This window comes from Peromyscus eremicus, chromosome 16_21 (assembly GCF_949786415.1).
Source record: "Peromyscus eremicus chromosome 16_21, PerEre_H2_v1, whole genome shotgun sequence".
NCBI lineage: Eukaryota > Metazoa > Chordata > Mammalia > Rodentia > Cricetidae > Peromyscus > Peromyscus eremicus.
The window spans coordinates 7,249,890-7,268,818 of NC_081432.1; the positions used below are offsets into that span (position 1 = coordinate 7,249,890).

Sequence of the window (18,929 nt, forward strand, 5' to 3'; positions counted from 1 at the left end):
ATTTTTTCTACACTGCTGGCCTCTCCACTTCCATCTCACTCTTCATCAGTATTCCTTCAAAGCCTATATCAGATCCTTGCTTCCTCAAGACTTCTCTGTGTCCCCAGCTGAACGTAGCCTGCCCCGAGGCCTGTGTGTGTTTTGTTTGCAGTTCTGTTCTGGACTCTGAGTCTGACTTGAATTACTGCTCTTTGCACATTTCTCCCTTTTATTTCTGCTGAACCATATACTTCTTGCTGGTCATGTTTATGCTTTTCTCCATGTTTATGTTTTCGGCACAGCTCTTACACAGTGTAGCAATTCCAATATTTATTGAAGGTAAATGCATTCATCAAAGTGTGCCATCACTACTGAGGAGATCATGTGACCATCTTGATAAATGTCGGGAGAGTGCTTGGCAACATCCAATCCCCATTCATGATAAAGCTGCCAGTAAACTAAGAAGGGTGGGGGGTCACCTCTAACCCCATAAAGAGTTTTTACAAGAAGCCTACAACCAAGAAGAGAGTTAACCCTGAAATAGAGACAGATTGTCTTCTGAGTTCTGGGATAGACCCTTGGATTCTCCGTATATCAATCACTTCTGACATTATCTTTTAAAGACTTATTTTCGTTTTGCTGTGTTACGCCTGTGTGTCTGCATATGGATATGTGCAAGTGAGTGCAGTACCTGCAGGGGCCAAAAAGAGCCTCAGATCCCTGGAGCTGGAGTTATATAAGCAGTTGTGAACTGTGCAATGTGTGCTGGGAACTGAACCCGGGTCCTCTAGAAGAGCAGCAAGCTCGCTTAACAAACCCTGAGGCATCTCTCCACCCCCTGACATTCTTAGATTTATTTATTATTTGTTACTTATCTGTTTCAGAGAAACCCAGAGAGGATAAATGAATATCATACATACTCATGACACCTTCCCTGCTGTTTGTGAGTGATTCTAGTCATACGAGTTTTAATGAGATGAGTGCCTGGCAGCCTCCATCTGCCGGGAGCGCTGGCAGTCCATCTGAGAGTGCCCCCTTTTCTTCTGGATCAGAGACCCTGCATCCTTGCCTCACCAGTCGGGACTCTCCACGTTTGGAGAATTAACGTTTGCTTGTTGTTTTGATTTCGCTCACTGACATTGCCCTTTCCGTTCCCGGTCGGTCACCTGACAGAGGGCTTGCTTCCCACTTAGCAACTGGGACGCGGTGGGCAATGTTTTAGAAGACTAAGGAGCCTTTTCTCTGCAGGTGACATCTCTGAACCATAAGTATTTCCGCACACACTTGGAGGACTCCCTCTCCTTGGGTCGCCCGCTTCTCATCGAGGACATTCGAGAGGAGCTGGACCCCGCTCTGGATAATGTACTCGAAAAGAACTTCATTAAATCGGGTACCGCTTTCAAGGTGAGTGCTCTGTAGAAGAGAAAGAACAGCGGTGGCAGCTTGGCCTCAGCACAGCAGTGGAGCCGTCTCCTTGGGGTGGTGATGTCTTGTACACTGGAAACCAGCATTTCCGGACGAGCTGTTTTCTCTAGGCGATGGCTTCTAGACACCAAACACTTATTTCATGTCTGTTCTTTTCCAAAGTAGTAGCTATTACTTTCCTTTTTAAAACCTATTTTAAATTATGTGCATGTTTGTGTGTGGGTCTGTGCACGTGAGTGCAGATGCCCGCAAAGGCCAGAAGAGGGCGTCAGATCCCTTGGAATTGGAGTTCACGGTGGTTGTGAGCAGCCAGCATGTGAGTGCGGGAACTGAACTTGGGTCCTCTGTAAGAACAGTATTGCTCTTAACCACTAAGCCATCCTCCCAGCTCCAGCTTTGTTTTACTTTGAGTTGATTTAATTCTTAATTGAAAAATAATTGCACATATTTATGGGGTACAATGTATTGTGTTTGACAAAACTGCTGGAAGTTATTGAAATTTTACCTTTTCATGGATACATACAAATGAAACGTGCATATTGGTGGTTGCCATGCAATTCTGATTCCTTTCATTTTTTTGTAATAGATTTAAAAAAAAACCCAAACAAACCCAGAAGAGCAGTATCCATGTCAGAATATTCAGTTGGTTGAAATGAAGTCACACATTAAGGAAACAGGTTTCTTATCTTAATAACAATATTATAGTGTTACATGGAAATTACATATATATTATATTAGCTGATATTAGAAAAGTGATTTTGCAAGCCAAATACATATACAAATTCAAGAAAACCTGCATCTCCTCACTGAAGGGAACAGCATTTTAATAAAGCCCGTAGACATTGATTTATTCATTTCTGTGTTTACTAACTTTCAGTCTAAACTCATTGACTTTGCTAGAAGCCACGGGATTCTGTTCCCAACTGTTGATGATAACACATATTGTTCTCAATATATGTGTCTCTTTTTTTAATTGGTCTCATTCTCTACTTTGAAGGTTCATTGGTTTTATTTCTTGATAAATGACAGCGTTTTAGATTCAATTATTTCACTTCCAGTTTGTTAAATTTCCTGACTACTAGGGAATAAGTGAAGAATGAGGATTTTCTCCTTAAACACAGATTTACCTAGTTTTTTTTTTACAGTATGAATTCTTTTTCCCCCATTTTCATGCCTCTGTGTGTGTGTGTGTGTGTGTGTGTGTGTGTGTAGAATGAATCGTTCTCCACCAGCCTTCCACTGTGTTCACAGAGGCCGGCTCTCAGAGTTCCCTAATGTGACTAGCCTCCCTAGCCAGCTTGTCCCGGGGAGTCTTTGCTTTCAGAGACTGGAATTACAATTACAAGCGGATTGCCAGGCTCACCCAGCATTTTTCATGGGATCCAGAAATCCAAACAACTTCAGCCACCATGCTTTTGTGACCAGCAATTAACTGTTGAACCGTCTCCCCAACCTCTGCAATGTGAATTCTTTTATTTACCATTTTAAAAATTCTTTCAACAAGTGTATATGGAGCGTTGATGATCTACTTAAGCCTGGTAGAGTGAATTTATTTTAATGGGGGAAAATGAATAAAATTTAGTCAATGTCCTCAAGAATTATTTTTGTATTCCCATAAGATTACATAGAGTGGAAATTTTCTTTGCAAGAAAAGGGAGCTAAGGATAAAATCTTGGTGATTCCTTTGGCTATTGTGGGTTCACCCACAGTTTTGAGTCATTCTTCGAAGTGTTCAGTTGATGGGAGCTGGAGATATGGCTCAGCACCTGAGAGCCCATGCTGCTCTTCCAGGAGACCTGGGTTCAGTTCCCAGGACCCACATAGCAGCTCACAACCATCTGTAACTCCAGTTTCAGGGGATCTAATATCCTTTTCTGACCTCTGTGGTAACCAGGCATGCATGTGGCACACACACACACACACACACACACACACACACACACACACACACACAGGCAAAGCACTCATACACAAAACATTTTTAAAAAACAGTCAGATGACAAATAGAGATTATATATATTCAAAGGGTACCATGTGGTGTCTTGCTATTCATGTATATTGTATAATGTCGACCACAGTGGAATGAATGGATAACCCTCTTCAATGCCCACCTGTACAATAGACATCTGGTTATGTTCATACTAGGAATGAAGGTTTGTGCTCTTTGGCCAGCCTTCCCCCCCTCACACCCAGGCCACCCAGTACCACCCTCCCCCTTCCCTTCACCAAATAACCTGTGTTGGATTCTCAGCTTCCAGGAGTTGCGCGGTTTTCGATTCCACATCTAAGGGTAAAATCACGTGTAGCGTTTGTCCTGCTGAGCCTGGCTGGTTTTGTAAACCTCATTTAATATGTCAAGGGAGGTGACAGAGCCTCCATCACTGAGGCCACTTACAGGCCTCGGATTCTGGTCCTCAGTTTGAGGATGTGGTGGAGGTTGTAGTTAAGGCACCCAGCCCATGTCCGATCAGGACGTGTTAGAAATTTAAGTCATTTTAAAATGTTATGGTTCCCACCTGGTTTTTTAAGAAGTAAAAACGTTTTTCAGTATACTACAAATAGTAGTGTTTAAGCTTAATATTATTTTTCTAATATTTTTTTTTGAAAATTGTATTGACTCTGTTGTCAAATATGTTGGAGATATGACTGTGGAATACAGAAATGAAGTGATAATTTCTACAAAGCTCTGCAGTCAGATATAATGTCACCATCTAGGGGAAAATAAGAAAATTGGTAGGAGTGATAAATGTTGGAATTTTAAACTCAGGTCTGAGACATGTCTAGATTTTCTTTATTCCCTGTTGGGTTTTTTGGATCAGTTTTTCATTTGATTTGCTTTGGATGGTAGCTAAGAACCTCTCCAGGCAGAACAAACTGGAATTACTCTATGTTGGACAGGCTTTGTTATTTAAGATCCGTGATTAAAATTTCCCAACTCTCCTTCCCAGTTCACTCACATGTCAACAGCCTTGACCCCTGGGAAACCCGTTCCTATCTCAAATCCCCAGTGTTCTCCCTATCTTTCCAGCTGTTTTCTTTCTTTTGGGTTAAACATTGGTATCCTTTTAAAAGTTTAGATTAAAATTTTGTTTTAGAATTTTGTACTTGAGTATTTACATCATTTTCCACCCTTCCCTCTCCCTGTTTTAGCACCTCCTGTGTCCTCCTACATACTCTAGAATCCATGACCCCTTCTTCAGTTATCCTTGTCACTCACACACACACACACACACACACACACACACACACACACACACACACATACACGAACACACACACACACACACACACACACACACAACCTACTGAGACCATTTAGTGTCGCTCATATGTAATGTGCTTAGGGCTGATCACTTTGGATTGGATGAGTTATCAATGGCCTTGTCTCTCCCCCTCTCAGCAGCCATTCCTTGCCTGTAGCTTTTCTTCCGGAAGTGGGCCCCGTGAGATTTCTCCCATCCGCATTGGTATTTCCACTGGTATCATCGTGCACGTCTTGTTTGGGCAACTTTAATCTGTTTTTAATTTTACATTTGAACTTGTGTAGGTGAAAGTTGGTGATAAGGAATGTGACATCATGGACACATTTAAACTTTACATCACCACAAAGTTACCGAATCCTGCCTTTACCCCTGAGATCAACGCCAAGACGTCCGTCATTGATTTCACTGTCACCATGAAGGGACTTGAGAACCAGTTACTCAGGAGGGTCATTCTAACAGAGAAACAGGTAACCGCTCTCAGCGTAAAAGCTCTAACTCACAATAAGTGTTTGACATTGATTAGGAGGGTCAGTGAGATGGCTCAGCAGGTAAAGGTGTTTGCTACCAAGCCTGAAGACCTGAGTTCGATTCCTGGGACCCACATGGTGGAAGGAGGGGATCAACTCTTAGGTTGTTGCATGCCCCCTCCAATAAATAAACAAACAAATAAATAAATGTAAAAAATAAAATAGATTAGGATGTTGTTATAGCAAATATATGGAAAATAAAGGCCAATCATATTTCCTCTTGTTAACATAAGGAAATATTTCTTTCTCAGTGGTAATTTCTGTTAGGAAATTATAAGATTCGGTTATCCTCCATCCCCAGGTAACACACACATACACCCCACTTCATGCTTCTCTTCTTATATCTTCAGGTATATTGATTCTGCACATTTTAATCCATAGTGCTGTGTATTGTCTGGAGACACCTGAAAAATTTAATAAAAACAATGATCCCAGAGAAAAGAAAATTCCCCTGGATGGCCATTACCCAACTGTTGGGATTTCAGATATTACAGTGTAATAATGTAATGATATAGGGAACAATATTTCAAATGAAATTTGCATTGGAGGGGGGGAAAATCAATTAGGTATAACTAAGAGTATTGGTGAAGCAAAGAACACCTTAGGCCCGTAATATTTTAAGAGCTAGATATGAGACCAGTGTATCTTTTAAGATGTTCAGAAAACTCAGTTTTATGCACAAAATATATTTGCATATATTAGCTGTATTTGCATAAAGCACAAGATAGTTTACACTTACTTTGATATAATTCATTTTAGTTTTCAAGGAAAAGGCAAGGTGAGAGATAATACGAGCAAAGAGGCATAAAATGGGGGAGGAAGAGAACGGCTGGGGAAGAGAGGGAAGGGGAAGCATGGGTAGAGGGCTGTGGAATGAGGAGGGAGACTCCAGGAGGTAAAGAGACATGGTACCAACTCTCCTTCATGAGCAAATAGCAACGGCATCCTCCTTGCTTACCTGGTCCCCCCAAGGGGCAGACCGTCCCAACCCTTAACCTCCTTACACCTCCATCCCCTCCCAGGCACACACGGTATCCGTTGTTGAAAACAAGTCTCCTACGGTCGAGCAGGTGCTGGTCTCTTTTGAATGTTTCTGGTTGGTGTAGCACTCCCATGAGGCAGTGTCACCTGACAGTGCCCCACGTAACCTCTTCTTAACTTGGATTCCTCTTTGAAACGCCCACTGGCATGCTTGGACCAGCCTGGCCAGAGAGCGCTGAAGACACGCTGCCTAAGCAGTGTGTCCCCTCCTGACAGCCCTGCTCCAGAACCTCCAGAGGGCAGAGAGGGTGAGGGTCCCCCTCCGTGACAACAGGTGCATTTCCCAAGGCCTCCTGGAAACTCCTCAGGAACTTCACATAGGCCCACCGTGCCGGGACACCTGACTGAGTGTGACTTCATTGTTTGGGTTTTCCTACACATGTTTGTGTTCATATGTGTGCACACATATGTGCATGTGAAGGTGTGTGTGTGTGTGTGTGTGTGTGTATGTGTTCATATATGTGCACATATGTGCATGTGAGGGTGTGTGTTCATACATGCGTACCCATGTGCATGTGAAGGCCAGAGACCAATGTCAGGTGTCTTCCTTGGTTATTCTGCTTCTTATTTTTTGAGACAGATTCCATCACTGAATCTGGAACTCACCAGTTAGGCCAGGCCAACTGTCCAGCAAGCCCCTGAGACTCCCATCCCCACTCCCACCCCCCACCCCCGGTGTCCTGTGCTCCAGCACCGCAGTTACTGGCACGCTCCACCGAGCCCAGCTTTCTACACAGGTGCTGGGGAACCCGGCCCCAAGTCCTCACGCCTGGGTAGCAGGCGCTTGGCCAGCTCAGCCACCTGCCATCCCCAGGGATGAGCGTCTCAGTGCAAACAGCTCTTTAACTGGTCTCCCGCAAGCGTAGCCGCACTCCTCGGCACCCCAGCAAACCCCACACTCTGTCTGCAGGACGGTGGGGACACTAGTCAGGGTTGGAGGACAGCCTGTGAGGTCCATCTCGGCAGTGAGTAGCCGTGTGTGGTACTGGGACACTCACTACCCAGGGTCTCGCCTTGCCCAGATGCACAATCAGGGATGTGAGTGAAAGTCAGCACGTTGTTGGGTGAGGCCTCTGCTCTCAAGAATTTAAGTGCTCCTGCCTGTTAGATGCCAAATTCTGGATGAAGATGACCTGTCGGCAGACTGATTGAAACCGTGGCAGACGTTTGACTCAGAGCTGGGCTGTAGCTTTTGACGGTCTATTTGCTTTCAGAAGACTTCTAGAGTTAGTGGGGTTTCCGGAGCAGTTTCGCAAGGAACGTTCTCAAGTTAGCGCTTTGATTTACCGTGAAATATAATTCTAAATGCAAAATGTGATTTTGCATATAGATGAGGGCAAACTGCGATAAGAGTGTCACGGAGGGCTAGGATGTGGCTCAGTTGGTGGAGCACTTGCTCAGCCCGCACAAAAGGATCAAGTGCAATGCGTAAACTGTGTGTGTGTGTGTGTGTGTGTGTGTGTGTGAGCACAGGCTCGTGGCCCGTGATCCCAGCACGAGGGAGGTGGGAACAGGAGAATCAAAAGTTCAAGGTCATCCTCAGCTCCATGGTGAGTTCAAGGCCAGCCTGGGCCACAGGAGACCCTGCCTGAAGAACAACACACACACACACACACACACACAGAGGAATATTGTTAACATTATTTTCATTTAGACTCTATTAATGTCAGATTTCTGGGATGTGGGGCCAGGGAGGTGGCTCTGGGGTTAAAGTACTTAGAGAGTCCAAATCCCCAGAAGTGCAGCGCCTACATGGTTGCCCACCCGCTGGGTAGCAAAACTAGCCATATCTGTGATCTCTGGGTTGAGTGAGAAACTTGGTTTCGGTGAAACTTTATGGTGGAAGAGCAATTCAGGATGATCCCAAACATCAACCTTGCATGCACACCCACACACATGCACCAGCCACAGCACATGCAAAAACAAACATATGCACGCATGCACGCCCCTTCACATATGTGAAGAAATGATAAGAAAAACGATGAATAGTATTAAGGTCACTTTCATTTAGACTTTGCAAGAATGTCTGTCACTGTTAAACATCCTGGGCTTGAGAGAGGACTTTGACGCTGCAGGAGGACAATGTCCTGGTTCTCAGGTTAGGAGTCAAGTCTCCAGGGATCTGAACTCAGGTTCTCATGATTGTCCACTAGGCATTTTACTGACTGGGCCGTTTCTCAGCCCCAGCACTGTGACATGCTAGTGTCACTGGGCATCGTGCTCTCAATTATCCAGAGAAACAGAAATATAAATTGGTTTGACTGATGATAATCATTTTGTCCGTCATTCAAAACGCAGTTTTGTTTAGCCCTTTGCCGTTGCTGCTAGAACGCCGGCGAGCCTGGTTTTCTGTAAGCCCGGTGACAAGGAGTCCCAGGTTCGTCTGTTTGTGTCTTAATAACAGGAGCTGGAGTCAGAGAGGGTTAAGCTTCTGGAGGACGTCACCTTCAATAAGCGGAAAATGAAGGAGCTGGAGGATAATCTGCTGTATAAACTGAGCGCCACGAAAGGTACCGGGTCATTAAGAGGAGATCAAGCCATGGCTCCCCAGGAAGGAGTGTGTTTACTTGCACTCCCTTCAAGGCCACCGGTGACCACAGATGTGAGAAAATAGCCAACTTCCCGATGCAGAAGCAGGCGGGGTGGTTTCCGTGTAGACATTAAAGAAGCATCCCGGAGAATCTGATGTCTGAATTAGCAGCTGGAGTCGGCGGATGAGACTAGCACCATCTTGTCGATACAATCACCCTCTCCTGAGAAAAACAAGGGCTCCTAAGTGGGACCCAGGAGCTCATGATGGCCTCATTTGCTTGCCCAAAGGACACTCGTGTGTTCCATCTTTTTTATTTTTATGTTTTTTTTTAATCAATCAATCAGCTCTTTCATTTAGTGTTGAAATGAAGTGACTATGACGGGTCACGTACAGCACATGCCGTTTGTATCAGGAAAACGTGGCTACCCAAGGGCCTGGCTCATCTCCGATGGCTCCCACTTAGAAGTCAAGGGTAGTGCCTCCTCTGGGTAGCTAGAATCATTATACCGCACCCCAGTTGGAGGAGATGCCCTCTCTGTAATACACGGCAGAAAAAAGATTTTTCTGTGTAGACCTGTCATCCCAGCCCTTAGGAGGAGTACCCGAGGCAGGAGGATGGCTGAGGGCAGCCAGGGCTTCAGAGAAAGCACCAGGTTAGTCGGGGCTACCCGGCAAGACGTTGACTCCAAACAAACCAACCCCCAAATTTTATGCAAAGAAGCAAGACTCAGCAACACAGTAGCATTCTTATAGACAAATCACAGCGGCCCAGTTCAACTCTCCATGTATTAGTAGCTGAGGTGTGAGTTCATCCCCTTGTCACTTTAATCCCTGGATTGGAAGAAAACAAAACCTCAATGTCCTAGAATGATGATACCATTAGGAAGCCCTCAAGGCCAGGCATGGTGGCACATACCTGTAATCCCAGCTACTTAGGAGGCTGGGGCACAGGGATTGAGAATGTGAGACCAGCTTGGGCTATATTAATGAGAACTTGTCTCAAAACCTTAAAAAAGGAGCTATGGTTCTGGCTATGGGATAGCATGGCCCAAACACACGTTACACACACACACACCTACCTACATGCATGCCTGCCGTGAACTCCGTGGAAAGCAGGTCTTTGTTTCTCTGCTTTTGCTGGTGAAATTGGACATCTGTTGATGCAGTGACTTCTGCCCGTTCTGAATGCTAGCAAGCGGAGCCAAGGGCAAGTTCCCTTGTCTAGCTAAGAATGTTCTGGATCAGGGCCTTCCTGTTGTAAGGCTAATGACATTGAACTCTCACATTAGGCATGGCATGTTAGCCAACGTCACTCAGCCTTTCTAGACACCTGTCAACCTCCCAGAACTTCCTGCTACTGTTTGCAGATGTGGAGCCCATGAGCTTAACATGCCACCAATGCTTTCCCGTATCCTAATGGAACATGTTGTGATAAATGGGTTATTTCCATTAAGAACAATAGTGAAGGAGAACTGAAAATTAGATTGTTTTTTCTTGGTGAGACTCTTCCACTATATCCCAGTTTACTCTTGTTAGAGGCATAGAGTTGGTTATCCCTAACAAGGACTCTTTCACTCAAGAAGTGGGGAGAGAATGTCCCACTCATCTGTCAGCTCATCAGCCTGGGTACAGTGCATACATCAGCTTGCACCCTCAGACACAGAATATATGACCGACAGACACTTTGGGGAGAGTTGCCAAGGTGATAATGGAGTGAAAGTTGATCTTACAGGTGACGCTGATACCACTGGAGACACGATTGTTGTCTTAAAACATTTGAACCTATTGGGCAGGGGAGACAGTTCAGCCAATAATGTGCTTGCCTTGTCAAGCAAGAGGATGGACCTGAGTTAAGTCCACCAGAATCCATATTTAAAAGGCCAGACGTGGTAGTACATGCATGTAACCTCAGCATGGGGAGGTCGAGACAAGCAGATTTCTGAGCCTCACTGACCAGACATGGTAAGTCTTAGGCCAAGTGAGAGACCCTGTCTCAAAATACAAGGTGGTGGTGGTGGGGCAGACTCAGAGGGACCACACCTGAAGTTGTCATGTACCTGCACACAAATGAATGAGAACACACACACACACACACACACACACACACACACACACACACACACTCGCATGTACGTGTACACACAAAATCAAAACAGAGATTGTCCTATTGTCTTTTGCTTCTGGTTTTCAGGTAGAGGAGGATGAAGAGCCCTCAGTGGGAATGTAGGAGGATTCAGGCTCTGAGTGGTGGTTGGGCCAGGGACCCTTTGGTGTGTTGAGTTCCTTCCTGTGGTCTCTGGGTGAGCCAGGTTAGACAGTGGCGTTATGTCTGAAACAACCCTCTTGTTCTTCGGTAAGTCCCTTCTGTGCCTGCTTCTTTGACACTCAGGTTCCTTGGTGGACGACGAGTCTCTCATTGGCGTCCTGCGCATCACCAAGCAGACGGCAGCCGAAGTGAGCGAAAAGCTCCACGTGGCCGCAGAAACGGAGATCAAGATCAACACAGCTCAGGAGGAGTTCCGGCCTGCGGCCACCCGTGGCAGCATCCTTTATTTCCTCATCACAGAGATGAGCATGGTCAACATCATGTACCAGACCTCACTGGCTCAGTTCCTGAAGTTATTCGACCAGTCCATGGCCAGGCAAGTCCTTCCCACCTTCCCCTTGGTCTTTCCAAAGTGGTAAGTTAAAGTTTTGTGTTGGAGGCCGGTGTATGTGTGTGTGTGTGTGTGTGTGTGTGTGTGTGTGTGTGTGTGTGTGTTGTGTGTGTGTTGTGTGGCTCAGTCTATGAAGTCTCTGCTACGGAAGCATGAAGACTTGAGTTTAGGCTATCAGCACCCACATAAATGACCTGGGCATGGCAGTAGACGTCTGTAAACCTATGCTTGGAAATAGAACTGGATTTGGAATCCTGGAGCTCCCTGGCTAGCCAGTGTAGCCAATCAGTGAGCTCCAAGTCCAGTGAGAGATCCTGTCTCAAAAAATAAGGTGGGGACTAGAGAGATGGCCCAATAGTTAAGAACATTCTGTTCTTACAAAGGACTGGAGTTTGGTTCCCAGCACCCACATCTGGTGCTCACAACTCGCTCCTATAACTCTAGTTTTAGGTGATATGATGCCCTCTCCTGGCCTCCATGAGCAACTGCACACATACACTTAAAAATAAAAAATAGTTCTTAAAAAAATAAGGTGGTGATAGATTGAGGCAGATACCATACACCAGATGTCAACCTCTGGTGGCATAGACATACCTACACACACACACACACACACACACACACACACACACACACACACACACGTTTTGTTATTTCTAGTCTTTAAGAAATTATTTTTTTGATTTTAAAAATGGATTGCAGATCTGAAAAGTCCCCACTACCTCAAAAACGAATTACAAATATCATCGAGTACCTGACGTACGAAGTCTTTACATACTCAGTGAGAGGCCTGTATGAAAACCACAAATTCCTCTTTGTACTCCTCATGACGTTAAAGATTGATCTTCAGAGGGGGACAGTTAAGCACAAAGAGTTTCAGGCTCTGATTAAAGGTAACATGCTTGGAGTGTGGCGGGGTCGGCTTGGAGCGTGGGGGGACTCTGACTCTGATGGGCTCTTTGATATACTTCGATGCCATTCCAGGGATGTCGGAGGGAAACTGTGGTACCCGAATGAAAGCAGGATTGTTCCCCTAGTCTCCCTCTTGCCCTCCTCTGCCCTCTTCCGATTTCCATTAATATAGTTCTATTTACCAAAAATTTGGGCTTGTCCTAACTCTGCGTTTTCAGTTACATCACCGTGTTTGGTTTCTTCTTTGTTTGTGGTCCTGTGGAAATATGGGGCAGGCTGGCATGCAGCAGAGACCTGTGCTCGAACAGGATGCTGTGGAGCAAGAGAATGTTGTGCTGGAGACTAGGTGACTAGGATGCCGATCACAGCTTCCCGTCCTACTAGTCAACTAGTCGTTGATGAAACCAAGAGGGCCCAGGGGTGCAGCCGGTGACTGAGACACATGCAGCTTTGAGATGCTCTCCCATTCAGACAAACCCTCGTGCTGTCTCTTCACTCCTCATTAAAGGCACCCGGTCAGACCAGGGAGATTTGCCAAAAGAAGCAGACCTCTTTGAAAGAGGGTTTGTGAGTGAGAGGCGGCCAAGACACGTAGAGACACATGAGGGGTGGTTTCCTTGGATGGGGGGGTACCTTACCGCAGGAAGATGGGCGCTCCCCTGGGCTGTGGCGGGGGCATATTTGTGAGTCCATTTCATCACGGTGGAGAGCGAGATTGCAGAGAGCCAGCACAGCCAGCGAGGGGACTTCGGGTCCAATTCAGCTGGCAGTGGGGAGCCTTTGAGGGTTTTATGGGCAGGGATATGGCAGGAACAAAGCAGTGCTTTAGGAAGATTAATTTGGAATTGCACGATGGGTTGATTGACAGAACTACAATAAGTTCAGCAGAAAAGGAGGGTATTTTCTGGACAAAGCTGGTTTATTGTACGGTCTGCTTTAGTTTTGAACTGGCTTACATTTTGATGGAATTATTTTTTAAAGGATAGTATGGCTTATTTTTTTTAATGCTTTTTCATAGAGTTAACAAATAGACTCTTATATCATGGGCTTTTTTTTTTTTTATCATTGTGAACTCCATACTCAAGGGAGAACTAGTGATATTTATGGCCACGGCAATGTTTGATTTCCCAGGAGTGACAGTTCTTAGGTATCAATTATTTCTTGTTTTCTGTGGTATTTGTAAGGTGCCTTTGACTTTCTTCTCCAGCTGAGGATGCCAGGGCACTTTGGAAAATGGATACCGGGGGCAAACCTGCGCTATGGATCAACGGACGGCTCTGTTTTCTTGCCGGTTTATTCTAGAAAGATAGTATCTTTGTTTTTGCCATAGAACCCCGGGGGTTCTCATAAGCTGCTCATAGGACCCGAGTCTTACAAAATATGAGGAGGATACAAATTAAATGTCAAAATAATCACTAATGATGACATGGCTTTTTGTAACCTCACAGCAGCCACATGGTAGAGTCCTGCTATTCCATTATTCTGTTACTCTCATCTGACAGATGAGAAAAGGAGAGAGAGAGAGAGAGAGAGAGAGAGAGAGAGAGAGAGAGAGAGAGAGAGAGAGAGAGAGAGACTCAAGATTGTTGGGTAGCTCATGACTGCCTGTAGCTCCAGCTCCAGGGGGTCTGATGCCTCCCTTTGGCCTGTTTGGCCTGTGTGAGCAGTTGTGCATATGTGTGCCCCATTCACACACATGCACCAAGCTAGTGTAAGAATCACTGTTTTGCATGCATCTGACTTAATAATAGTGGAGCTTCAGTTACAAGACAATGCCACTAAGGACATCCAGCTAAGAACTTTCAAAACTATAAAGATAATCCTCTATTTTGCTTAAGGATGCCCATCTTGTGTATGCTCACTTTGACTGGTGATTTGTTTTTTGTTGTTGTTGTTGTTTTTGTTTTTTTGTTTTTCCGAGACAGGGTTTCTCCATGTTGTTTTGGTGCCTGTCCTGGATCTCGCTCTGTAGACCAGGCTGGCCTCAAACTCACAGAGATACACCTGGCTCTGCTTCTCGAGTGCTGGGATTAAAGGTGTGCGCCACCACTGCCCAGCATGGTGATTTGGTTTTAAACATGGCCTGCTGTGGTACACTCACATTCTTTGGCAGCCTACAGGCTCCATGACACCACTGTTGAACCCTCTTCATATTCTTTTAAGTCTTTGCTTATCTGTAAGCTGTCCTTGCTTCCCCTTCTCTTCAGTGCCCAGATCATGAATGAATGAATGAATGAATGATTTGAACACATTGCTACTAGAAAGAAACCTAACTATGAGCTTCCTCCCTCTTCCACTCCCTTTAATTTCCTCCCTCTATCTGTCTGTTTAGCTAACCATCTATTTAGCCTGGTGGGAAATATTATTGAATGTAGAACTGGAGGAGTGATGGGGACTAAAAGACAATTATAAAAGTCACACAAAGAAAGGTCATCCTATCCATTGGCAAAAATTTTACAACTCTCAGGTGGCTAAATAAAAATGTAAACCACCACACCCATTCAAGAAGAGCTCATTGGTATCTCACTTTTGTTACTGGGAAAATAAATTTCTAAAAGTGAATAGCAGGCTGGAGTGATTGCCGTGTCTTGCATGTCTCCCCAGGCGGAGCCGCTCTGGACCTGAAGGCGTGTCCCCCCAAACCCTTTCGCTGGATCCTGGACATGACGTGGCTGAACCTTGTGGAGCTCAGCAAGCTCCCCCAGTTTGCAGAAATTATGAACCAGGTAAAGGAAGAGGGGCTGAGTAAAAACAGGTCTGCAGATCAAAACACAGTAGCTTGTTCAACCAGGGCCTCCTAGTGACAGTTTCTACCTCCAGAGGAATAGCAAATAAAAGTATGGATTTAGATGGGTGTGGTGGGACCCACCTACAATCCCAGTTCACCGAGACTGAGGCAGGGGAACCAGGTGTTCAGGCCATTCTGACTGACATAGTGAGACCCTGTCTTGAAAGCAAAACAAAGATTAAATCAGCGGTTCTCAACTTTCCTAACGCTGCGACCCTTTAATACAGTTCCTCATGTCATGGTGTCACCCAACCATAAAAGTATTTTCATTGTTACTTCATATACTATAATGAATCACAATGTAAATATCTGTGTTTTCTGATGGTCTTAGGTGATCCTTGTGAAAGGGATTCAATCCCTAAAGGGGTCTTGACTCACAGGCTGAGAAGCACGGAATTAAAGCCAAGACTGTGGCCTCCTGGGCCGGGGAGGTGGGGTGTGGATGGATGGACTTCAAAGGGAGCTTTTCACAGGCATTGGGAATAAACCTTCCTTCTACATGGTGGACAGAGGGTTTGTGTGTGTGCTCAACTATGCATGCACATGTTGGCACACACATGTAGGAGCCAGAGGTTAACCTTGGGTGTCGTTCCTCTGGCTCCATCCGTCTTACTCACCAAGTAGGGTAGGTTGTCTGGGACAGAGTCCTAGGGATCTACTGCCTCTGCTTCCCTGGTGTTGGCATTATAAGCAGAGGCCTCCACGGCCAGCCTTTTACATGGGCGCTTGGGGATTAACTCGGGGCCTCATGGGTAGCTTGGCAGGTGCTTTACCAGCGCAGCCGCCCCCAGTCCATCCCTTCCGGCCTATTCACTTACCCCAGCCCCCAAGGGTTCTTTCTCTAGTCCTGCGTGAGTTACACCTAGATGTACAAGGATTGGGTGAGTGGACCCTTCCATTGTATCAATGCTTTTGCGTTTTACTTCTGCTTTCGATGAAGTCATTGGTGAGAATTCGAGTTGGAGTCAAATCAAGAGGATGGTGTACTTTTACAAAATATCAAATTAGCTTATTGGTGCAGACATAAAGTGACCTGGAGTAATGGCTCAGTGGTTAAAGCGCTTGCCACGTAAACAGGAAAACCAGAGTTCGGAAACCCAGGCAGATGCCTGGTGGGCCTGGTGGGCCTGGCAGCCTCAGAGGACAAATACAGAGTCCCCAGGGTAAATTGGATAGAGATACTAGCCATATCTAGGACCTCTGGGTTTGATCTACCCCTGAGAATAAGGTGGAAGAGCAACAAGCCACTGCAGTCTTCAGGGGGCCGTTTAGATGCACTTCAGAACCCCTCCCTCATCTCATACCGCCCCAGGGACAAGGCTGAAGCAATTGATCTGCAGAGTTAGTCGAGTCTGGTTAACAACCCACTCTCTGGTGTCCTCTTCTGTGAATCTCACGGAATGCACAGTTTTGAGTGGTTTTCCACCTCTCTGGGCCCCAAATAAGAAGGGTAGAAACCAGAGGCTGGGCAGATGGCGCCGTCAGTGACGTGCTAACCACGCACGCAAGGGGACCTGCCGTCAGACCCTCGGGACCTACGTTTAAAAAACAAACCCCCAAAACAAACAAACAAAAAACCCAGGAGACTTGGTGCCGGGTCCACAATCCCAGCGCTTGGGAAACAGAGACAGCAGGACCACTGGGGCCTGCAGGCCAGCCAGGCCAGCTGAAATGGTGAGTTCCAGGTTCAGTGAGGGACCCTGCCTCGAAAAGTGAGACGGAGAGTGATGGAGGAAGTCACCTGATAAGGGCTTGTGCCTGCTGAGTGGCTCAGATTCACAAACCATATACATGTATAACATGGGGGGGGGGTGAAGGAGAAGGAGAGGGAGAGGGAGAGAGGGAAAGGGGGGGAGAGAGAAGAGAGAAGAGAGAGAGAGAGAGAGAGAGAGAGAGAGAGAGAGAGAGAGAGAGAGAGAGAGAGAATATCTAAGAAAAAGTTCAGTCCATAGGCCTGGCACATAGGATCTGAGATGTGAACTTCTGCCGTCTGCTTTTAATGCTCACCATAGGTTTCTCAAAAGTGCTGACAAACCATCTTCTAAGGACCCCAGCCTGGCTGTTGCTGAGGATTATGGGACAGGCTCAGCAGTGCAGGGTTTATAATTAGACTCAATGGCTCTTGGGCAGCAGGGGCACCTTTTAATACTTCTGAACCCCCTAGGTCCGCTGCATGCGCCCTGATGAGCAGATACTTGAGACCCACTTGGAGAGACTTTGCCCGCTCTCAGCTTTAAGGTCTCTCTAGGAAAATAAAAGTTTGGATTTTTGGCTTCTCTTGCTATTTTTAAATAGAGATCAGCATTCGGGGGAATTGGTCCACATCGATGGTTCTCAGTGGAGGGCCATTTTGTGCCACCCCCAGCAGGGTATGTGGTAGTGTCTGGAGACATTTTTGATTATTCCAACTCAAAGGCAGGGATGCTACTGGCATCTAGTGGGTAGAGGCCGGAGATGCTTCGAAGCATGCTTACTGTTACCAAATCGATTAGGGTTAGAGCCTGTGCTCACAGGCTCAACCGCCCGTCCCAATAAGCCAATTAAAGAGATGAATTAATAGTGAAAAGCAGAAATATGAGATTCAATGTAGCCACATTGAGAAGAGGGACAAAGAGATCTGGTGACTCCCTGCTCCCAATCTGTCTTTAGGGATGTGATATAGAGTTCAGGTTTAAACTGTAGACGTCAAAAGGAGTGCCTGAGTGAGCAGGCTAGCTCACAGTATGAGCAGGCTAGCTCACAGTATAAGCAGGCTAGCTCACAGTATGAGCAGGTTAGCTCATAGTATGAGCAGGCTAGCTCACAGTATGAGCAGGCTAGCTCACAGTATAAGCAGGCCATCTCACAGTGTCATTCTGCCCGTCACTGACTCCACCACTGTGTCAGCTCTGGTCTCTGCTGCAAGGTGGCCTAACAGGTTGTCAGTCATTCTCTGTGAGGCACATTCATTCCTCTGGCTGCTTCCGGGACCTCAGCCCTCCCTTCTCCTAGCATGAGGTTCCTGGGTGAAATTCCAATTTCTAGGGTCCCATGGTTTGAATATGTTAACCATAGGGAGGGACACAAGCGTCTGTCTGCCAGTGTGGTTACACTACCATGCCCAGGACAGTCCTGCACTTTATAAAAATGTCCATCCCGGAGTGTCACTAAGTGTCATGATTGAGAAGCCTTGGTCTGTTGTCATCCTTGCTAACCATTGTGTCACTGATACATTGTTCTAACTGTAGGGAACAGCCCCGGAAGGCAATTAACAAAACTGAAAGCAGTAGTTACACTGTATCTGGTAGTCAGGCCATTGTAAACAACAGTGGGTTGTGCTCTCTGGGGGTCCTTTGGAAGGTCTGGCACATTCCGATCTCACGCAGTCTTGTGGCTTGCTTATTGGCTTTTACTGTAGATATCTCGGAATGAGAAGGGGTGGAAGAGCTGGTTCGACAAAGATGCCCCGGAGGAGGAGATCATCCCTGATGGATATAACGATTCCCTGGATACCTGCCGCAAGCTCCTGCTCATCAGGTGAGCACAGAGCCAGCAAGACCTGGAAGCATCACTCACTGTCCCTCGTCCCAGGTCTGACCTCCGCAGTCAACATCGTCGCGTCCCCACTGTTCTGTGTGTTGCGTGGGGGAGCAGCCCCGCAGTTCCTTGACAATGAATGACGGCGGGCAAGAGGTCTATTTCAACAATATATTAACAGTAGTGCTTTTTAGTGAACACAGGAAAGAAAATGTTTTTATGTCTCCTTTATCCATTTGATATTGGGTGAATCATTCATTATTGAATTTACCTCTGTAAAAAAAAAAT

The 18,929-nt window shown here is 46.0% G+C and overlaps 1 protein-coding gene across 1 annotated transcript in view; it reads left to right on the forward strand.

Annotated features, from left to right (window-relative positions):
* Positions 1–18,929, forward strand: part of Dnah8 (dynein axonemal heavy chain 8) — a 239,804-nt gene that overhangs the window by 147,741 nt on the left and 73,134 nt on the right. The window contains 7 exon segments of the mRNA XM_059282134.1: positions 1,228–1,383; positions 4,952–5,134; positions 8,640–8,745; positions 11,158–11,410; positions 12,128–12,318; positions 14,942–15,063; positions 18,523–18,641. Of these exon segments, the coding sequence (XP_059138117.1) occupies positions 1,228–1,383; positions 4,952–5,134; positions 8,640–8,745; positions 11,158–11,410; positions 12,128–12,318; positions 14,942–15,063; positions 18,523–18,641 (1,130 nt within the window).